The sequence below is a fragment of the Lolium rigidum genome, chromosome 2 (genome assembly GCF_022539505.1).
Source record: "Lolium rigidum isolate FL_2022 chromosome 2, APGP_CSIRO_Lrig_0.1, whole genome shotgun sequence".
NCBI lineage: Eukaryota > Viridiplantae > Streptophyta > Magnoliopsida > Poales > Poaceae > Lolium > Lolium rigidum.
In genome coordinates, this window is record NC_061509.1 from 133,547,717 (window position 1) to 133,571,667 (window position 23,951).

Below are 23,951 nucleotides of genomic sequence, written 5' to 3' on the forward strand. Positions count from 1 at the left end.
AGTATTGAATGAAGAACATAATTTTAATGTAGAGCAGCAGAAACCAACAATACAAGTCTACAATTGGAATTCCGAATTCAAATGCAATATGTGATACAAAGGTGCACACACATGACAATCTCAGAACAGTTCAAGAGATATGATGATTCAAAGGTTCAGTTCGACACGATATTAAAGCTAATCCTCAAATGTAAACAACCAGGCCACTCTACTACTTTTATTAAAGAGTGCAGAAAATCCATCTTTATCATTATTCAGAGAGCCAAACCATCATCTCTGACACAGCCAGCTTGTATATCTCCTCAGATCGCACATTATATCCCAACTGGTTGGTCGCCCCATTTATCTGTTTCAGCAAACCATAAATTAAAGGGATGCTCATGTAGAGTATCTAGAATTTATGAGGGACGTTTGCTTTTGTCAAGAGTGTATCCCATTGTTTCTAGATAAAGTATATATCAAAAACCATATCATAATCAAATAAACTGCATATGCACAAAAGTAATAACAGTTTATCATAGAAACAAACGACTTCAACCCTATAACCATAATTTATCCGATCATGTATTTCAAAATCGTTTCCTGTTATCCACTGATAGCAGCCTTCAAGCAATTTAACTTTGTACATATTCTATACTATCGAGAACAATCTTTAGGATGGTGTTGAATTGAGGTTGTAAAAGTCCCATTCAATTCAACGGCCCAAGGTATTCATTTATGAAATATGCTACATGTTACTGCACATACCGCTAGGGAATGAATGTATAGAACATGTATAAGTCTTTCTATATGTATAGACTATAGAGCAATGCTGCACTTATGGGAAACACTTACGGAAAACATTTACATTTACGGGATGAGGTGGAGGCACACGATTGGGCTAGATCTTTTCCTTCCCTTGTTTATAGGATCGTGAACCACCCACTCGAACAGCACGTCAGCACGTATACCACAGCCCATAAGAATCCTCCCATATGTATAGGATTATCGATATGCATAATAGCTAAATTATGCCATGCTATTTCAGAAAAAAGAAATCAAATTGAAATAATGGCATAAAGTTATTAGCATCCAAATTTATGTTGCGCAAATGTATTGTCAGTTCTAGCTTCATTTAGTCGTAATAATTTACTAATTATATATCTTCAAAATTATCAAAAGTCTATACAAAGAACTCAAAAGCCTTGCGTTGATAAGAAACTAACCTAGCCTCTATTTTCTTTTCCTGAACCACCAGTCCACCACGTTAGGAGATATACACAATCATATAAGATCCACATCTAAATTGTGCGAGTTCTTCCGGCCAGTTCAGTATTTCTTCTATAGAAGGTTTTAATATTTGACAATATAGGGGTGTGCGTGTGTGCGTTCATAGGGGTGAGTGTATGCGCGTGTATGTGAGCGTCTGCGTTTGTACTGTGTTTCTCAAAAAAAAAAAAAAAAAAAAAAGATAAGACTCAAGTGTAAATTGTGCAAGTTCTAATTCTCTCACCATGTTAAACCATTTCGATACTTTAGGGAATATATGCTACAAATAAGACGCACGTGCATGCTTTTAGAGTTTTTGTTCTCCCACTTTATCATCCGTCTTCCAAAATACAATTTAGTACATTTTGACGCCATGGGATATACGATGTCAAAAAAAGATAGTGCAATTTTTGTGAGTTATGATTAATTCTGATAATTTATGAAATAGCTCAGATAATGTAATTTTTATAGTAATTTTCTATCTTACAACAATAGGAAGACCCTGCTCACTTAGGACGCAACAGGGAGCATCCGATTTTTTTGGCGATGGTCGGATGATAACTTTGGTTTTCTTTCTTTGCCTTGCCACGTGGCGAACTACCATTGGATCGCTCCATAAAATCGTCGCGCGCAACTAGATTTCAAATCCGTAGCCGATATTTGAGTAACCAAAGCCCCAAGAAGTAGGTAGCTAAATGGAGGACGAGGGTTTTACTTACGCGAGCATGGATGGTGAACATGGTCCGGGCATTGTCAGACGAGATCCCCAAGGTGACTACGTCAATGTTGTGCTTCTCGAGCACGGCCATCACCATTGTCAGCACGCCCAGCCGTCGTGCCACGCATACATTGATCCATGCATCATTGCCCGACAAGCTTAGGACGACGTTCTGCCCCGACCACGTCTGTAGCCCCATCGGCGCCGGCGCCACCATGCCAACAGTTATAGGTGGCGCTGCTCCTGTTGACCAGATCCCAGCACCTGGCAGTACTACTGGCGCCTGTGCCACCAGGGTTGTAGGTGTTATCGCCATCGCTGAAGATGAGATCCCACTATTGGCTGCGGCACCGACCTTGCCTCGTTCCAACTGCATCTCCTGCTTGCGCTTCTCAAGCTCCATCAGCGTCCCCTCCAAGCTCTTGATGTAGTGTATCGTGTCCATCACTATGCTCGATTTGTCAACCTGAAACACCAAAAGACTAGTGAGGAGCTGCATCTGATGCACGAAGCCCTAATATACGAGTATAACATAATCTCATCACCTTGTCGGGGAGGGTAGGGAGGAGGCTGCGAAGCTCGTTGAACATCTTGCTCATCCGTTTCCTCCTCTCACGCTCCGTGGTGATGTGCAATTCTCTGTTGCCACGGTGGCCACCTGATCTGCTATCTCTGGCAGCAGCTGCGACGTGTGGAGGGCTGATCTTACCATTAGATCCACCAACCTGGTCTTCTCCTTCTGTCTTTGCAACACCCTTCCCCTTGTCAATAGCACCCACGACTACCAGGCGACTGCTGCCTTTGGAGTCTTCGCCCCCGCTCATGTCCTTGCAGGGATTCATCGAGTCGGAGCTGGTCACCTGCAGTGCGTTGTGGTTATTGATATCATCATCTTGAGCCATGGCACAACTGAGTACTGTAAATTGTATGGAATTTGGCTCAGGAAAGAAGAAGACGTTCTTTGTTCGCTTTAAGGAATAACTAGCAAAAGTGCCCGTGCGTTGCACCGGGATAAATTAAAATTAAAAGACTCCAGCGAATCACTTCTTCTATGTGCCACCATAGACGAAGATGATCATGTTTATCCTATTCGTGAAGAGCATGATTAATCCTAAGATGAGCTTCCAAGGCTCTGGCTTCAACGATTTATAACACTTTTAATGATTTTAGGCATCATCCCAATGTATCCTAATGTATTTTTTTTTTTGAAAATCCAATGTATCCTAATGTAATATAAGCTTGCTTCATGATTCATCCCTATATTGTAGTTTTGCGGATTTATCATGATGGTGTGTAACATCCCTGATCTATATTTGTGACGCTAAACAAAGGTTGATTTATAACAAAACGATGGATTGGGGATTTTGGAAACTCTGTTTATTTTTTAAAAAGCTGGTCACTTCTCAAAGTTCTGTTTAAAGTTGATTGACCCGTCTAACCCTAGTCTTAGTCTGATTATTTATTATTTAACGTTTTTATTTTTAAATCAATTACTATTTAAATATATTATTAACATACTATTTTTTAATCAGTACATGGTTGATCTATTTCTATCCCTTCTCTCCTAGAGATTGTACCTCTGCAAAGAGCATGCACCAAACATATGATGAATTAGCAAATTGAAGTTTCGAATCCTCCTAATCTTGCACACTTTGGGCAACATCTTCACAGGTGTAGCACCTGCAAAATATTTTTTTTAATTGCCAATGGATAGTACCCCATAGAGCTGGCTGTCAGCACCAGCCAAGCACGGGAAAACCAAATCGAATCCAACCGGCGACATCAAATATCCTTCCTCGCTTCTTCTCCTGCTCCGGACCATCCGCAAATCGCCGCTTCGCTACAGGTGTGGATTTAGTCGCTTCTTCTCCTGCTTCAACCGGCCAAGTTACATATACGCTCTATCGGTTTTGGCAGCACGAGAAGGTAGAATTAGTCGGTAGATCACCGGTATAAAAACCACTATACATTCATAGCTAACTGCGAGATTTCAATCTTCAGTTGAACAGCCAGATTCAGCAGCCACGATTGTGAGCAGTCACAACCAGGAGGGCGGGAGTTGCTTCTCATCCCCAAGCCCCAAATATTTGTCCCCATGCCACCTCTGCCGTCCCCTCTCCTCTACGTCCTCCTTTCCCTCCTACCTAGCCGTCCCCGCACTCTGCTCCGGCATCGACAGCAGGCCCACACAGGAGGGACCTCAGGCGAATCCTAGAGAGCGCCTCAATCTGTCCGCGGCGTGCTCAGGAGGAATAATTGATCTCGTTTTTGCAGCTGAGGCATACCTTCACTAATCGAGAAAATCTATTTCAACACCATGCTCCAAACCAGTAGCTAATATCAATGCTTAACTACTGTAAAATGTACGCTAGTTTCCAGATGCATCACCTGAAATCGTAGAGGGATGAGTTGCTATGTAGTGACCTGTATACCATCCTGATGAGATCGTGATCTGTGAGCACTTCTGCAGAGCATCACACAAAATTTAGCATTGAAATCATTACCTGTATGCAAACAGAATAATCAACTGACAACAATACTCACATCTATCCAGTAATCTGGCTGTGGTACCCATGAACATGCAACATGAAATAGGATGGCGGAGTGTATCACCAAAAGACAAGCCGGAGCAGTGCACAAAATATCAATCAATAATTGTATAGAACGGGTGGAGACAGCACATGACACAGCCGATTGTCAATTAGAGAGGCCAATATCAATGGGAGGATTTATTTAAGATGAATCAACTGGAGGATTTGAAAGGCGTCCGATTGCCAGGCCAGGGGCTGCGCCTGGCGTCCTCGCCGTGGAGGGCCAGATCGCGCCAGAAGTCTCACCATGGGGGCGGCGCGGTGCTAGGCATCGACCGCAGCCGCAACAGGGGCGGCCGGGCCGGGTGATGCGCTGGGCATCCTCGCAGTGGAGGGCCATGCGGTCTACCGTGGCGACGCTCACGGGTCACGACCATGCATATCGCTGCTGCCGTCTTCTCTGTCCTTTATCAGATTCAGATTCGGAAAAAAAAAACCCAGATTCAGAGACGCCATCAGAGGCGTGGAACCTTTGGAAGCTGCAAACTCCATGGCATGCCTCCTCAGTATCGCGAAAGATGTAGCGCATCTGCAGTGCGGCCGCTTACACACGGGGAGGCGCTCCTCCCAGCGAGCTCCGCCTCTGCTCCTCTTTCTTGAGTGTGGCAAGGACGAAGCTGCCGGCTGCGGCAGAGCTAGGTTCGCACGGAATTCGACCGTGTCTCAAAAGAACCGGGGCCCGAATCCTCTGCATCTACAACCTTGCCTCAGGAACAGCCGGGCGACGCGTGATGGTAGACACCCCCGACGCACCATTGGCGGTGAAGCGCTTGGGAGCACCTTCCGCACCGGCCAATGATGGGAATCTCGTCTGGAAACCTCGCTATCGATTCGGCAGGATAGATCTCGACAGGAAACCCTAGCTATCGATTCGGTGGGAGATTTTCGATTAGAGAATCGGGGTAGGAGGCAGACTGATCTTATAGGGGCGGCGGCGAACCATGGTTCGGATTCGACCGGACATAGTGTTATTTCGTTTGACCGGTATGATGGCATATGTGCGTATTAAGTGATTTGGTGGGAGGGCAAAACGGTCCAACGAAAAGTTGGACGAAAATTTTGGCAGAAACCTTAGCTCCTTTATTATTAGGTATATAGATTATGCGTAAAGCTTTTGTGTGCTCTGGAAAGGTCGAAAGTTTCACGCCATTTCATGTTTGTCAGGATGCATAAAATTAATGACAAATAAGTATTTTGCCGAAACTTTCTTTCCCTATCTATCTCCAATCAATTGCTGCCAAAAATGTGTAACGTCTGTAGCTAGCTGGGTCACGCTAATATTGGCACATCCAATGAATTTACATCCTGCTCATTTATTTCACTAAGAATATGAAAGCAAGACAAGCAATTTTTTCTGCATGATGATCTCCATTCTTATTGCTGACTCAGTTGATCTGATCAGAAATTATGCACCATCTAGTAATTCTTCAAAATCCATGTTTACTTAATAAAACTTAGTAAAATTGCAATAAAAACAACGTAGTAATCACCATTTCCATCTAATTGTACATATATATTCTTCTTAATTTTCAGACATCTTTGTGAAGTTCCAATATCTCAGTATGCAGATGGTTTATGTTGATCCATACGCAGTAAAATTCATATAGTAATCGATGGCCGGTGGTCGCACAGTAACTCCATTCCCCAGAAAATTAGTAGTAACAGACTCACCCATTTCTGGATCTCGTTTTGAACAACAAACTGCAATTGCAAAATACAAAGTATGTTCAGTATTACAAAGAGCAGCATTTGGGGCGTGCATACTAGGCATCATCCAACTGCTTTAGCACATTTTGTACGTATCCCACCAAACACATTGCGTATTTCACTGGGTAACATCGGCAGAAGGCTTTCTCATTATCATTTGACCTGGCGTGTAACTATAAAAAGCTTCAAAGCACAGGCAAAGGATCACATGACGAGCTAAGACAAAAACACTGAAACATGTTACTTCGTAGCCTTTTTCAGCGAGGATTTACATGGGCTTGTTGTCAGGCAGCCATGTCTCCGGCCCAGGTATTGCCCAAATAGATTCTGAAGAACTTTCCCTTATCTCTCATCTTCAAAGCAAGTATTGAGGGAGCACGAGATGTGAAGGATGTGCTGCTGAAGTATTGTAATGCTTCGGAACAACGTATTAATACGGATAAGTTTTCTATTTGCTTTAGCAAGAGATACCCGACGAATATCAGAGGGGATGTCAAGTCTGAGCTTGACATTCATAAGGAGACCCTAAATGAGAAATACCTTGGAATGCCGGCCGATGTTGGTAGGTTTACGGGCGGTGCTTTCAAATATCTGAATGATAGAGTATGGAAAGGTCCTGGGATAGCTGGAACATCTCCTGCCAGTAGGAGGGAAGGATATTCTCATCAAGTCAGTAGTGCAAGCTATACCCACTTTTTCTATGTCATGTTTCAAGCTACCCAAGGGACTTTGTGAGCATATCAATTCCATGTTGAGGAAGTTCTGGTGAGGATGCAGAGATGGGGAGAGAAGAACATGTTGGGTCTCCTGAGAGAAGATGACTCAACCGAAATATGCTGGTGGGTTGGGGTTCAGAAACATACTCAACTGAAATATGCTCGTGGGTTGGGGTTCAGAGACATTGAGATTTTTAATCTTGCTCTTCTTGCCCATCAGGCATGGCGCGTTCTCTAGGAACCTCAAACGCTTAGTGTCCGTGTGCTTAAAATTAGTCTACTTCACAGGGCCGATCCTTCTTGAGGCTGAACTGGGCAGTCACCCGTCGCATGTTTGGAGAGCCATTATCGAGGCACACAATGCCTTGGCAGTTGGTCTCGTACGTCGTATTGGTGACGGCAAATCCACCGATGCCTAGAGCGATAATTGGTTTCCACGGGATGAGAGGTTGATGCCAACTGCACCAAAAAAGGAGGGGGCACCCAGGTTGGTGAGCGACTACATTGATGCTTCAACAGCGTCATGGAAAGCATATTTCATTAGCAAGTTTTTCCTTCTAATGGATGCGGAGGTGATCATAGGTATTCCGCTCTGCACAAGGATCCAGGAAGACTTCTCGGCATGGCATTTTGAGAAGACGGTGCTTTTTCGGTTCGCTCGGCATACCGTGCACTTGTAAGCAAAAAAGCGAGTGACAGAGGATTGGATTGACGAGCGCTCGGGCTCTGCTAGACCTGGTTTGGAAGGGAAGTTATGGACTAAACTATGGAAATGTAGTGTCCCAACTAAAGTGAGGGTTTTCCTCTGGCGGCATGCTCCGTGCTCCTTGCCAACGAGTTATATTCGACACCACAAGGGCATGGTACCATCCCTGGCGTGCTCTATGTGTGGCATGGAAGATTCATGGAATCATTCCCTCATTGAGTGAACCATGTCGAGGTGTATATGGGATCCCTCTAGTCCAGTTATCGTCGAGCACATTAGCTTGTCCACGGAGCCATCGGCGTGACAATGGCTATTTTCCAAGCTCGAGTCGATGGATCACACTGATCACAACGATGATAGCAACACTCTGGTCCATATGGCATGCTAGAAGGAAGCTAATCCATGAGGACATACAAAAGAGTCCGGGGGCAGCACATGCTTTCATAACTAGCTTTCTATGAGACTTGGAGATCTCCTCTCCACCGAAGAAGGAAGCGACAGGTGGCCGTTATGCTGTGCAAGTATGGTGCTGGCTTCCGCCGCCGGCTGGTATGTGTAAACTGAACGTGGCTGGGGCTGTTGCATGGACAAGGCGCGGTTGGATTTGAAGGGTTTTGGTGCTCAAGAGGCAATAATAAAAGAATATTTATTATCACCAATCCATGTTGATGATAATTTTTATATACCATGCTTATTGTATTACCCGGAAACATAATACATGTGTTGAATATGAAAACAATGTGTCCCTAGTATGCCTCTATATTAGTTCACGAAATAAGTGTTGGCTATTTGTTTCCATAGCCATGGACATAGTGTCACTTATTAGCAAGGTCATATTAATAAAAAGAATAATATGATGGACATTACTTAATCAAAGTGTAGCAACTGATCGTGTTATATAGTTCTAATTGCAAAGGTGTCCCGTTGTCATCGGTACTATTCCTTTGACCATGAGATTATACAACTCCCAAGTATTGGACACATCCATAGCTTTTTGCAAACGTCACTTCGTTATTGGGTGATCATAAAGCTATCTCGCATGTATTCTATAAAATACTTGTTGGGTTGTATGTTATCAAGAGTGGGATTTGTCCATGCAAGTAACATAAAGATATTCTCTGGGCCCTCTCGGTAATACGCACTCAATCTCTTGCAAGACCATGACTAGGTCACACGAGGGTGCACTATTACGACGAGAAAAAAGTACTTACTGATAACAAGATAAGAATAAGTAATGAAGGTACCAACGATCAAATCTCTGGTAACTAAGATATCGCAGCACATGTGAATTATATATGAATGCCATAATTGGTTCACTCGATAAGATCGTCGTTGAATATGTGGGTGTTAATATGGATCTTCAGATCCCTCTATTAACCACTGGCTATGGACATAGTCATGTCCACATAATCATGAACCCTTAGGGTCACACACTTAAGGTTCGACACCGCTATGGATAGAGAGATATCAAGTGTTGTGTTTTCTGTCTCCCGAGTGCATTCGGGGATATCACGGATGATTCGGAAGGGCGACAAACCTATTGGAACATACATGGGAAGTACGGAATGGTTCCAAAAAGTTCCGGATTTTTAGGTTGTACTGGAAAGTTCCGAAAGGGGAGAACCCACCTAGCCTAGGGCCGGGTGGGGCCCACCCGTACTCCAAGTGGGCCGGTCGGCCAGCTGGACGTCGTTGACAAGTGGGAAACGAAAGTCGTCTCTCCACTTGGTTTGGAAGTGGGAGGGAGGAGCTTTCCTTTTTCTATTCCAGTTCACTTGGGGACTTCCTTGTTTGGTTCCAATCTGAGTTTGACAAGATTTGACCGGGAGTACAATTAGGATTCATACATCCTATGTCCTCTCGGGTCCGAGCCTTTATATACGGGAGCCCCGGGGCTGGCCACAATATCACAAGTCCACAAGAGCCACGCTGCCCCGAGCTCCCCACGCCCAGAGCCGCCTTCGCCCATCGCACATCGACGGTATCCTCACCGCCATCGGCAGTCGCCAGTCCTCGTCGGGGTCCTCTTCTGTCCTTTGCCGTTTACCTTCATTGGTCCTCAGACCTCTGGCGGTGATCGCCGGAATCTCGCCCGAACAGTAATTCCGGTGAGCTCCAAAAAGATAGTCCGGGCGAAGCCCTGCCGTATTTGCACCAAGTTCGTCGTCACACCATCGTGACGCCGGAGCGATCTCTCTACCTCGACTCCAACTTGCTGGAACAAGAAGGAGCCGACATCCCCAAGCCGTATGTGTGCATCACCTTGGAGCCACCACACAAGCGACATAGTTGATCAAGTTGGATCGCCAAAATTGAACGGATTGTGATCGTCTACATCGACACCAACCGTTACGCGTCAGCACTGGATTTCCAACGGTACGCAAATCAAGGTGTCCAATTGTTACATGCTACTGCATCGTTACATGCATCTCCTAGATTAGATCTTGGTAGTTTATTCGTTGTTGCATAGGATTTTTTGTTTTTTATGGTATGAATCCCTACAGTGGTATCAAGGCCGATTATATGCGTAAATGCTTTGTACGATTAGAACAGGATGGAACATAGTGGGCGCTGGATCTTCTTGCTTTCTATTTTTAGTTTAATTCTAGTTTTTGTGGTATAGCGGAATAGAAGTTGGCTCGGACCGACTTTACGCGTACCGTCACGCCAGACTGGTCTCACAAGACACGTGATTTTACACCATATATGTGATTTACAAGTGTCAGCCTCTGCTACTATAGTGAAAACAGAGTTGCACTAGAAAGCTGGGTAGATTCTCTTTGAAGATCTACACGGGGCTCATACGTATGTGACGAAGTCAATGGTCGATGGTTTAAGATTATTGTCATCTCACTCTGTCGAACACCCCAGAACGGTTAATAAGCAACTAGCGGATCCATGTTGTGGCTTGGCGTAAGTAGATTGACGATCTAGATACGTTGCCCCTAGAATCCGCGCAAAACTTTCTCAACTAAATAGAGGAACGTCTAACTTGGTTTTGAAGGGGCACCCATGATGTGGTATAGCAATGCCATTGCATTGCATGCATATGTTAATTATATTTTGTCTTATTCTTATAACGGAGTACATCGTGTACGAGAGCCAATGACCGTGGCGCCTACAACATTGGAGGTCGTGCCGGCACGGCAAGATGGAGATCATGACATGAAGAAATGACTATACTATATCACACAGATATTTAACTGTATGTGATGAGTTAATCCTTTATTATGTGCGCATCTTGTAGTGCTTAGATCGAGAGTAGCATTATAAGATGAGCCCTCACAACAATATCAAGATATTAGTGTTCTCCTAAATATGCGACGTTGCTAAATTTTGGCATTTCGAAGCACTTCCTATCAATCGGATGTGATGGATCCCTCCATTCACATACAACGGGTATAAGACTATTTCTCACACATGTGAAGATAGTTTTGTACATGCGTAATATTTAGGTTTACTTGACGAGCCTAGCATATATAGATATGGGCACGGAACACAAGGACCAGAAGGTCAAACACGAATCACATGGCGTTGTGATTGACGATGATGCATCTACCATTGAAGCAACGTTACTTCACGTGTAAATCTGACATGACGTAGTGAATATGGATCGTATGGCACCAAATCAACCGAGGGATGTTGAATTTAGAGGGAGTTCGTAGGTTTAATACAAGATTAATAATTGAACCACATATTGTGAACAAAGTCCGAGTGTTTTTGCAAATATTTGTTGTAGATGGTTACACCCGTACAATCCTTCAACTTAGGTTTATTCCTAGAGAAAGCAAGGAAACTGAAGTCGTCTGGATCAAACTTGATGAGGACATCCCATCTATTGATACAACTGTTGTACCTACAGCCACACAAATACAAGGACCAATCACTCGAGCTCGTGCCAAACAACTTAACTATCAGGTACTTTCGTTTGTTGGAACTATTCCTCACATACATGAGAATATGATGCTGCCTAAATCAGATATGTTTTTTACTCTTAGGAATGATGGACCTATCATGGATGAGGAGGACAACCATTGGAGGATGATCACACATGGAGGAGATGGCAGCAAGCATTTGAGGATTGAAGAGGACGCCGCAAGTGGAGATTTCAGAACTTTGAAGCCACCATAAGAAGAGATGAAGATATGGACGAAATATAGAGTTTTCCACCTCATAATTTCGTCCATAGCATAAATGGTGCTGCGTCACCTTTAGTATTGGGCCAGGCCCATGTCATTTTCGCATGAATTATGTCAACCACTTTTTAGAGTCTGTATTAAAGGGAAAAATGCCTTCTTGGGTTTGTTTCGGCCACAGTACGTATGGATGACCGAAACCCCACATTTTCATCCTTTAAATACACCCATAGCCTTCACGTTTAGACTCGGATTTTGATTAGACTAAAAGTTAGCCATTGTTGCAACTCTCGTGTACTTCTTTTGAGGCTAACACCCAGAACAAGACCGACTATTCGGAATCACACCTTATTCAATAAAGCTTTCATCTATATCCGTAATATTCTGATTGCATCATTAGTTCTTACTTGTTCTCGATTTCAGGTAGGAATTAAGACCCTCGCTGGTCAGGCTGATCGTGCATCCGCAAGATCAGTAACTTCCGGAGATTGTCCTAGCGATTGCATTGGCGCACGAGTTTTGCACGTGTAGTCGGATCGTCAAGCACGAACTCTACCAAAAAATTGAATTATCCTCGTCTCATCGAAATATCGGCCACCTTTGGCCTATCAAGTGGTATCAGATTAGTCACGCCGTCGCTCGCACCATACGTAGATCACCGCCGCCATCGCCATATAAATCTGCCTTATAGTTCCGCCATCGCGATATACACCTGCCATATACTTCCGACATCGCCAGATACACTTGCCATATACTTCCACCATCGCCATATACACCTTCCATATACATCCGCATCTATCATACACCTGCCATATAAACCTGCCATATAGTTCCGCCATCGCGATATACACCTGCCATATACTTCCGACATCGCCAGATACACTTGCCATATACTTCCACCATCTCCATATACACCTACCATATACACGGATTGTTGTTGTTTCTCTACTACGACGGAATTAGGTTTTATTGTTTTTCCTCCTTAGTTTTTGCCTTCTAATTTCGCCCGTGCTGTAAAAAAAATTCCATGAGATAAGTTTCGGCCGCCGGTAAAGAATTGTGGAGCAAAAAAAGTCTGGAAACGCCTCTGAAATTTTTTCTGGCTACACTGGTTTTTGACCTTGGTGATCACTTTTCGCCACTGGCCGTTATAGCGATATTTTTTTGCGCCTGTGCGCTTTCCGGAGCACTTCCAAAATTTCGACAATTTTTTTTCTGAGGCTATACTGTTTTTAGACCTCGGGGATCAGTTTGAGACATTTGCCATCATAGTGATTTTTCGCATCTAAGTTCGCCACATCATCGCCACCTCATCGCTGCTAGTTGCTTGTGTGCCACGTTGTGACCTCGTTAGTGTTCTAGGCTCGCGTCTCTAGTACGATCTAGCCTAGGACCAGCACAGTACCGTTGTTGAGCATAATTTCAATATTGCATTGTTGTTTTGACAATTGTTGTTTTGCTATCATATTAGCCTTCCTACAGCTCCACATATTGTCTCCACGTGCACCATGTCGACACCTGGTAATCGCTCTGGCAATCTTTGGAGACGCTGATCCTTGTTGGTTGCTGTATTACCTTCCTCCTGTTGGGTAAGAACTTGTAAGAGCTCTGTATTTTGCTTGACGAATTACGCGTGAACCACCAGATTCCGTAGTTTGTAGGCATATACATTTGTCCATTTTGAGTACTAATCATGACAGGAACCACGACGGACGCTGTTGACCCGTCTTAGATGACGAACAAGGAGTTGCTTGCTCACTTCACCCACCTTTTAGGTGGGCATGCACAGGACGTAGATGCGCGCCTTGGTGACGTGGACGCCAAACTCACCAACGCGCTAAACAAGATGGATGGCCTCGAGGTAGCTTTCAACTCCAAGCTCAATGCCAAGTTCCAGGATATCTTGACTCGGTTGCCGCCACCTCGCGACAACGTGCGACAACGCGCACGCCGCGTTCCTCGGGCGGTGGTGCCTGCGGGTACCGCTCCTGCTGCAGCAGCCGCACCTGACGCGCCTTCTGATGAAGGATACGAAGATTATGGAGGAGACGAGGACGAGCGGGTAGATGAGAACGTCCTGGACGGCGAGGAAGTCGAACAACCTGCACCTGGTCGTCCACGACAACTGAACCGCAATGCTCGCCCACCTCCACGTCTGGTACGTGATGATGATCATGTTGCAAAACTTAAATTGAATATTCTGCCATTTGAGGGTAGATATAATCCTGATGTGTATCTTACATGGGAATTGGAAGTAGAATAACGTTTTGCATGTTTAAAATACCTTGATCACTTGCGTGTTAGTACTGCTACTTGTGAGTTCACATATTTTGCATCTATTTGGTGGTCTGAGCATTGTAGAGTACATCATGCTAATATTCCTACTACTTGGGGGTTGGTTTAAAACTTGCTATGCGTACTCGTTTTGTTCCTCCACATTATCAATGTGATTTTCTAAAAAATTGTCTCGCTTAGAACAAGGGAAAAATTCTGTAGAAGACTATTATCAAGAATTGCAAACTGGCATGATTCGCTGTGGTATTGTAGACGATAATGAGGCTATGCTTGCATGTTTCTTTGGTGGTTTGAATAAAGAGATTCAGCATATTTTAGATTATAAGGAGTACAACACTATTACTCGCTTGATTCATCTTGCTTGCAAAGCTGAACGTGAAGTGCAGGATCGTCAACCACCATGGAGAAGAGCTAGAATTCTGCAGGTCGTACATCGTCATGGTCTCCGGGACAATCAGCACCACCATCTCGTGGTGCTGCACCGGCACCTACTACCTCCAAGTACAACGCGCCTGCATAATGAGCACCACGTGCTGCAACTCCACCACCATCCGCTGGTCCTCCTCGGAATTCCTCTTCCATGGCCTCCACGGGGAAGACGCGCGACATTCAATATCGAGATTGCAGTTAATGCAGAGGTCAATCAGTTGGTTGTGCCTCTTGGTGATGGGCTCAACAATATTTTAAATGCTTATCAGGATTTGGATGCTGTGGGGGGAAGAAGAAGATAATGGCATGGTTGATGACATGGGAGAGGATGTGATTATTCCCAACAATCTCAATATGCAGCCCCCTGAAGTTGCCCATCTGATGTTGGGTAGAGTGGAAACTTATTTCTTTCCTGTGCCTGAAGAACACAATTTACACTCAAGGTTCTCAAAGTAGGGATTGGAGCTTTGGGAGATATACTTTGCTCCTAACCTTCTACCTAAGGAGTCTCATGGAGGCTCTAATGTGCTTCAAATTCCTATAAGTTGGTTTAACTATGTTACTCTCATGCTCATGTCACCTGAGAAATTTGATTGGGCAACAGAATTTCTTTCCTCACAGCTTTGGGAAATTATACAAGAACCAATCATTTCTGAACCAACTATTGCTTTCTGCATTCCTGATAAATGTGTTGTATCCTAGGCTCCTACATGCCTTTTGCTTGATAACGTTGCTGAATTTTCTTCCCCTGGGAATAATGTTATGGAAGTTGTCTCTCCCAAGAGGAAAAGAAGGGAAGGCAAGATTCCTCTGGTGGAGTCAGAGGTAAGAAGGAGTCCTAGGCTGGTTTTGTTGAATGATGGTTTCAAGAATCATGCTACTTGTTCTAGCAAAAATTGCCTGACTTGTAATGCCAATCCTCCTTTGATTAACTCAAAAGTGGTTAAAAACCTGGCTTCCTCTTTCTGTAAGGTGGATAACAAGGATGTGGACAGAAAACTGGTGAAAAAGAGCAAGGTTGCGGTTGGAGACATTAAAGCTCCAGGTTCTGCTACCTCCATGCAGGAAGAAACTATTTCCAAGCCCATTGGGAAGAAAGGAAAAGGAATGGCAACAACTACTGTAGCTGCTGCCAAAGAGAAGAAAGATGGAGCTGCTGGTGGAGCTGCTCATGGGCCAAAGAAAAGGCCTAACAAATAATTGTTCCTTATGTATTTCAAGTCTAAAGCTTTTGGTGCTGGGGTGCTTGGAAACCATCTCATGTTGGTTGGTAGTTGGAAAGTCATATGTAATGTAAATATGCTTCCGTGCTTGTCATGTACTTCAGTAAACTTGCTTATCTGGGTTATATGGAGACAGTTGTGCTTTATTATATCCCTTTTGGTGCTGGGGTGATTGGTTTGTTATGGGAGATTTTAACTTCATCAGAAAGCCTTCTGACAGAAACAAGCCAGGGGGAGATGTAAATGACATGTTAATTTTCAATGAGGCAATTAGAAATTTGGGACTTATTGAGTTACCTTTAAAAGGAAAAAGATTCACTTGGAGTAATATGCAACAAGATCCTCTTTTGGAGAAATTGGACTGGTTTTTTTACATCAGCCTCATGGACTAGTTCATTTCCCTCTACTTTTGTTCACTCAATGACAAAACCAACATCAGATCATGTGCCTTGTGTGGTCACAATTGGTTCTAAGATTCCCAGATCAAATATTTTCATATTTGAAAATTACTGGCTTCAACACAGTCAATTCAAGGATATTGTTCAAAATGCATGGAATATCCCTGTGGGTTATATTGATAGTGCGAAAATGATAAATGCTAAATTCAAAAACCTGAGAAGTGCTTTGAAATTATGGGCAAAAAACCTCCCTTGTTTGAAGGACCTTATAAATAAAGTGAATTCTGTTATTTGTCTTTTGGATAATTTGGAGGAATTCAGAACTTTATCTCTTGAGTAATGGAATCTCAGAGACATTTTGAAATCCCATGTTATTACTCTTCTTCAGAATCAGAAAGCTTATTGGAATCAAAGGGGAAAGATAAATTGGGTAAAGCTTGGTGATGCAAACACAAAATTCTTCCATACAAAAGCCACCATCAGCTTTAGAAAGAATTATATTTCTTCCATGCGAAATGAGCAAAATATTGAGGTCTCTGATCATGATAGTAAAGCAGAGGTTCTTTGGAATGCTTTCAAAGAGAGAATGGGAAAATCTGATAGCCCTGAAATGCACTTTAATTTGGAAGAATTATATGATAATCCTATGAATAATGACATGAGAGAAGAACTTGAAATCCCTTTGTCCGAAGAAGAAATTGATGAAGTCATCAAGAGACTGCCAAATGACAAATCTCCAGGGCCAGATGGTTTTAATAATGATTTTATAAAGAATTGCTGGAGTATTATTGGTACAGATGTTAAAAAAGTGATTATGGACTTCTATGATGGAAACATTTCTTTGGAAATCATTAATTCTTCCTACATCACTTTGATTCCTAAAATTGATACTCCAATGCATCCTGGAGACTTCAGGCCAATATCTCTGCTCAATAGTGTGCTTAAGATTGTGACCAAGCTGTTGGCCAATAGACTGCAAAAAATAATTCTGAAATTGGTGCACAAGAATCAATATGGTTTCCTCAAAAAAAGATCTATTCAAGATTTCCTAGGATGGGCCTTTGAATATCTGTTCCAGTGCCATAAATCAAAAGAAGAAATCATTTTGCTGAAATTGGACTTTGAAAAGGCTTTTGATAGAATTGAGCATAGTTCCATTCTTAAGATTCTGAAAGCTAAAGGGTTTGGTGAAAGATGATAAGATGGATTAACCTTATTCTATCCAGTGGGACTTCTTTTGTTTTACTTAATGGAATTCCTGGGAAGAAATTCTATTGCAAGAGAGGGGTCAGACAAGGTGACCCTCTCTCTCCTCTTCTTTTTGTCTTGGCAGCAGATTTGTTACAATCTGTTCTAAATAAGGCAATGGATCAGAATTTGATTTTGAAGCCAATCCCTTGTGCTTGTCCAGATTTTCATGTGATACAATATGCTGATGACACTCTGATAATTATGAAAGCTGAAGCAAGGCAACTGATTTGTCTAAAAACACTTTTACACACTTTTGCTGAATCCACAGGGTTGAAAGTGAATTATCATAAATCCAACTTAGTGCCAATAAACATGAACAATGAAAGACTGTTACACTTTGCTGCCACCTTAAACTGCAAAACTGGAAGCTTCCCCTTCACATATCTTGGATTGCCACTATGCATCACTAGACCTGCTATGGAACACTTTATTCCAATGATACGAAGAGTTCAGTCTAGATTGGGAGGTTTAGCTGATTTTCTAAACTATGGAGGGAAATTGTAGTTAGTTAAATCTGTTCTTTCCTCTCTGCCAATTTTCTTTATGTGCTGTTTTGATGTGCTCATTACTGTAAAGGAGCAAGTGATCAAATACATGAGGCATTATCTCTGGAGGAAAAAAAATTGGTGATGTCCAAGCTAAAGGTGCAGCACTTATTTCTTGGAAAAAGATTGCTAAACCCAAAAACCAAGGTGGTCTTGGGGTTCTAAACCTGGATGTTCAGAACAAAGCTCTTCTTTTGAAAAAATTGGATAAATTCTACAATGATCATGACAGTCCCTGGGTAAAACTTGTTAAAGGTGCTTATTACAATAATGGGACTCTGCCAAGGGTGACTATGGAGGGATCCTTTTGGTGGAGAACACATTTGAAGTTAATTGATGCATACAAAGGTTTAGCCAAATGCAGTATAGGGGATTGAAAATCAAGTTTGTTCAGGTTGGATAATTGGGAGGATAATTGTTTGCAGCACATTCTGCCACACTTATTCACCTATGCAAGGAATCATTTTATGTCCGTCAGAGAAGTGATTGATTCTGAATTCTTGGAAGACTTATTTCATTTACCACTTCCACAACAGGCTTCTTCGGAATTCTTGATAATGGAGAATATTTGTCAGCATGCTAGAGAAAAGATAAGTGAGAATGATTTAGATAAATGGAGTTACATCTGGGGAAGCAATGTCTTCACTATTAAACAAGCTTATAATTCCATGATTGGATATCAAGAGGTGCACCCTCACTTTGGTTGGATTTGGAAGTCCTCTTGCCAGCCAAAGCACAAATTCTTCTTCTGGCTTTTGATCCATGATAGACTCAACACTAGGAATCTGTTGAAAAGGAAGCATATGATCTTACCTTCCTATGATTGTGTATTTAATCAATGTTCTCAACAGGAAGAAGTGTTCCTGAAGTGAGTTAGTTTATCCTTTAAATCTAAAAGCGTCTTGCGCATCTCAGAGAGCTTCATGCAGGCGTCCGAAGCTCTCTTTTCGCCAACATGGCGTCATCCATAGCCAGATTGAGCTTCCCATTTCGAGTTAGATTCTCTTCGCGGAGGCGTTCGCACTCAAGGAGTAGCTCCTACCTCTTGGCAACCACATTCTCGAAGCAATCATTGCCCAGCTCCAAGCACACCATGGTCTCCTCGTGGAGTTTCTGCCAATGGGCGATCTCCCCACGCAACCTATTGCATTCCCCTTGAAGATCTGTCTCCTCCAGTAGCTGCATAAACACCGAAAATACTGCGCGGCGGGCTACATAATTACACAAAAAGTTAAGAACATACGGCGGCAATATTGGGTTACTGATATCGTTCCTTCTAAGGTTGTGGGAGATCTCGTTCGATTTCCTTAGATCTCCCGCCTCCATCTCTCCGGCAATTCCTTGTGCGGGGAATGCCTTGCCCGTGCCGCTCAACCTTCAGAACATATGCGGGGAATCGGGATCTAATCAAGAAAGAAGGATGAAAAAGAATGCATCAAGGTATTTTAGGTAGAATTACCCTGACATCCCGCTACCACAGCGGGCACAATCCAACATGGACGAATACTAGTCCTCGATGTGCGGAAGGCTATCACCCAACGCAGACGAACTACGAGCTAGTAGGAGAACAAATGAAGAAAACGAGCTCTTCCAGAGCTCTCTGCGGATGGGAGGTCACGCGAGGAAGATGAGAGTGGGGACTGGTGTGGTTAAAGGTTCGTCTACTCTTTTCTACCCCCAAGAACGCCCGCGAGGCACTATCTATAATGTAAATATGCTTTTGAATGAAGTGTTTCCTGCTAGTGTGACCCTGCAACTCTCGCGGAGGTTTCGTGCGTCGTTGTTCTTTGTCATGTATCGTCTCAGAGGCTATCCTCTGGTTTAGGCAACATGACAGTTAGCTCGATTAGGACCAATGCATGTTACCCTCTATTCAAGGTAGCTAAGATAACTCGCGAGGGTTTGCTTAAGACTCCTCCGATAATACAGTTAGAAGGGACAAGAGCACCTGAGAACCACGCAAAGAATTTGCGAGAGAAGGAACTAGAAGAAACTTAGCTTTTTGGAGCGATGCAGCCTCGCAGAGGATCTTGCCCTGGTAGCCACGTTGATTCCTCGGAGAGGCAATCTCAATGCTCCCTATTCCGGACAATGATGCACTGCCTGGTTCCTTACGGAGATAGCCCATATATCCACCTCTTCTGCGCTCTATGTTCCTTGGTTCCCGTGCATGTGGTGCTCGAGTCATTCAACATCAAGTACCTTGGTGAGGTGGTTGTGACACGTAAGCCCGAAACCAGAGCTCAATAGCCCAAGCTTGAAGCTCGAGGAGGCTAATTCCGGATAGGACACCATGCCCAGCCCCTGCTCGAGTGGTGCACGCAGAGGGGTAAACCAAAACATATGCGGCCGTTGAAGAGGTTCCCATGCCATGTGGGTGCTTTGGGTCGTGTGACCGCCCGCATTTGGGTCGCGCACACCAAACAACCGTTGATCCAGTAACCATCGCAGCATGGGCCGCGGTTCTGCGGTTGTGCGCTGAATTGTGAGGGGCACATGGTGCTACCTCCTTGGTCATCACACGGCGACCAAAGCGCCGGTGCGTTTCCCCGGCCGCGCATAAAAGGGTGGAGTTGCCCGTTGCCTCCTCTACTCCTCAGTCTTCCCCTCCTCTCTTGTTTCCATCACATGGCGCCGAAGAGGCTCTCCATATCCAAGAAGAGCAGCGGTCCAGCCGCGCCGGAGGGAACAAGCCTTGCCGCCAGGAGGCCGCACGGTCGTCCTCTGGGAAGCGGGAAGCGCGGAGGCCAAGGCGGAAGGCGAGGTGGTTGCAGCGGTGGCCATGGGGGCCTTGTTGGTGGGGCGTCATCCTCCGTGGCGATGGGAGATAGCGCAGCCCCGATGGTGAAACGGTCGCGAGGTCGTCCGCCGGGGAGCCGCAACAAGAGGAAGAGCAATCCGGAGGTCAATCCGCCTTCACCTCCACCGTATTTGCTAGGCATGGTGAAGTTGGAGGATGGCGTCCTTCCGTCTTACATTGAATTCATCTCCATCCTCAGCGCCGCCGACTGGAAGGAAAGGCTTGCACTTCCCAAGCGATATATTCTTGGTACCGCTTATATCCTGTCCCCTTTGGCCATATTGTCTCATGCCATGGGTAGATGCAACTGGAGCTTGGAGCTCGAGATTTCCCCTTCAGGGAACGCGGCCTTCACTTTCGGCTGGGACAGATTCGTCCACGACAGCGGGCTCTCGTATGGCAACACTCTGCGTTTCCGCTACCTGGGTGACTGACGCTTCTCGGTCTATGTGTGGAACAAACTTTGGTGCCGGGTAGCCATGTCACCTGGCCTGATGTAGCCAAGCGGCCGATTTGGCTGATGTAGCCAAGGTCAGCTGAGGAGAAGAAGAGGTAGGGTTCTCGTGATGCAGTATTGGTCGTAGTTTGTAAGTAGGTCCTGCCCCATGGGCCGAACTGTAATATTATCTTTCAGAGTATGCAGTCCTAGAGTATGCATTTTGCGCTGAGCGTTTGCTTGTTCTCAGAGAGGTTTCTTGCTTCGCTGCATTCTGCCTATGCTGTTCCGGAGACTGCACCCCTGTTACTCATAGACTAGTAGCTTCGTCGTGCAAAACTTTGTTAGCCAGAGCCCAATCGGGGCAGCTAGAATGACTCGCGGGGGCCTGCCCCGTAGCCCTCCGGCCGCATACTTAGGCAAAGCAGGAGCGCACAACCACCAAGCCCCGGAATCAGGGAAGGTTTGAGGCAGGCGGACACTTAGCCTTCACGGTGTGTGACCCCTGCCCGCGGCTTCATCACAGATCCTTCTAGAGGAGAAAGCCAGGCTGCTCGAGAAGCTGACTCTTTGAAGGCGTGGTTGCGGGTGTCCACTGATACCAATGATGGCTGTACTGTGGCAGTGCACTGGGGATTACCTGATCGAAGTATGACATTAACCCTGCCTCACTAGGCAAGCCCCCGTGTCTTCTGCCAACTTTGTGTTATCACCAGAATTTGACCGGATCAGAGGTGGGCCGCGATTAAGATGGGCTTGAAGAAAATACATGAAGGAATACATGAATCGGCCTTGTATACAAAGTTTGGGTTAGTTTGCCCGTGTATCTGTAAATATAGTAGGATACGTGTCGGTTAGATAGAGTTTGGCTCGTGCACGGTTGGGATTATTCCCACGTTAGAAAGTCTATGGACTATAAATATGTATCTAGGGTTTCTGAAATAAACAAACAATCACGTTCACCACAAACCAATCTAGGCGCATCGCCAACTCCCTTGTCTCGAGGGTTTCTTCCGGGTAAGCATCATGCTGCCTAGATCGCATCTTGTGATCTAGGCGATGACACGTTTATTCGCTGTTCATGCGTTGCTCGTGCTGAAGCCTTGTTGATGGCGAGCAACGTAGTTATCGTAGACGTGTTAGGGTTAGCATTGTTTCATCGTATCATATGCTTTCGTCCGTGCAACCCTTAGATGTCTAGCCACCCTTACACCTATCTTAGGTGTAAGGGCGGCACCTCGCTTGATCATTATTTAGTAGATCCGATCCGTTATGATTGCCCCTTGTTCTTCAAGGATTAGTTTAATATCTGCATAGTTAGGCCTTACAAACGGGTTGAAGGATCCAGTGGCGCGTAGGGTGTAGTTTGCTAGCCCTAGACAGGATGTTCCGGGGATCAACTTCATGTTGGTGTTTAGGCCTTGTCTAGGGCCGGTTTATGATCACCGTGCGTGGCCGCCAGGCTCAATCACGCGTAGGATGTTTCGATTATGTGGTGAAAACCCTAAATCGTAGTAGGTCGTGTTAGCTTTATATTGATCAAGCAGGACCACCATGTGATCGTACACCTCGTACGAATCATGGGTGGATCGGCTCCTTGAGCTGATTCACAGGACAACCTGAGAGCCGATCGAGGCTCGTATTTAATGTTTACGTGTATGCCATGCGAGAAACTAAGCGAGGCAAATCCATCACCTTCCCGACCAGGTATAGGTCGGGTGGCACGCCCTTGCACCAGCATCGGACGTGCGTGCCGAGTCTTTGCGGGCCGTCGCTCGAGGGACCAGGGGCCAGCCGCAGTCCTGGGAGCCTCCCGGCTCTACTGTGTTGCCCGTCGCTGCTCGCCGGTGGTTTTCTGACCGCAACACATTCTGGCACGCCCGGTGGGACAGTCTTCGACATCAACTGCATCGCCATCTACATCTGAGATGGCGGAAGGTACTCCGGTCACGTACGAGGATCTGACCGAGGAGCTCAAGAAGAAGTATGACGAGGTCAAAGCGATCCTCGAAGCCGACCTCATCGGCTCTTTCCAGAGAACCCGCTCACACGACATCAGGTGGAAAGGGTTCTCACCTGAAGGCACGCTCGATGGAGTGGACCTGTCCGCCCCGTCAGAAGAACGCACCAGGTCTCTGCGTCAGGAGATTAACTTCATGGTAGCTCATTCGCTGCACCGCCATTCTGAGAGCCTGGTGAATACTTTGGAGCGTGTCGCTCTTCGGGTGATCCAGGAGATCATGAGACATCAGTACTCTCCGTCAGGACCAGCTCTAGGGACTCACCAAGGAGAGATGCCACTCCAGTCCCGACCACCGCTGCCATTTGCGTTGGCAGCACCAGAAGTGCCGAGTTCACCGGCATACGTCGTCTACAAGATTGGTGGTGACCCTAGTGATTACCAGTTCTTGCATGAGGCGCCTAAGGAGATCCCTCACGGATACACGAGCACATACGTGTCGAGCTGCGATGACTCGGGCACTCACGAACCAGACTGCAACAGCAGGGACTTCTGGAACAGCAGGAGGAACTTCGAGAACAGATCTTGAGAAGCAGACGTGGCTAGCTAAGTACGCCACTCCGACAAACCTCCAGAGCTCAACTCCTACAGTTGGCTCAGAGCTTGAGAAGCAAGCGTGGCTGGCTAAGTATGCCACTCCGGCGAATCTTCAGAGTTCGACTCCTACAGCAAGCACCGCGGATCAGATCAGTACAATCTTGAGAGACCAGTTCGGCATGGTGCCGAAAAGGA

At 45.1% G+C, this 23,951-nt stretch overlaps 1 protein-coding gene across 1 annotated transcript; it reads right to left on the reverse strand.

The window, feature by feature from the left end:
* Positions 1–250: 250 nt before the first annotated feature.
* LOC124687273 (transcription factor bHLH95-like) lies at positions 251–2,868 on the reverse strand. The gene is made up of 3 exons (XM_047221067.1): positions 2,512–2,868; positions 1,968–2,432; positions 251–346 (listed from the first exon to the last, which is right to left on the reverse strand). Exons 1-3 carry the CDS (start codon positions 2,866–2,868, stop codon positions 251–253), a joined length of 918 nt encoding a protein of 305 aa, XP_047077023.1.
* Positions 2,869–23,951: the final 21,083 nt, after the last annotated feature.

Excerpts from the sequence above, each read along its gene's own strand:
- LOC124687273 (XM_047221067.1), bottom strand. The coding sequence starts at position 2,868 with ATGGCTCAAGATGATGATATCAATAACCACAACGCACTGCAGGTGACC. Across the intron at positions 2,433-2,511 it reads TCCCTACCCTCCCCGACAAG|GTTGACAAATCGAGCATAGT; the intron begins GTGATGAGATTA and ends TTGGTGTTTCAG. Across the intron at positions 347-1,967 it reads TGTTCACCATCCATGCTCGC|ATAAATGGGGCGACCAACCA; the intron begins GTAAGTAAAACC and ends TTGCTGAAACAG.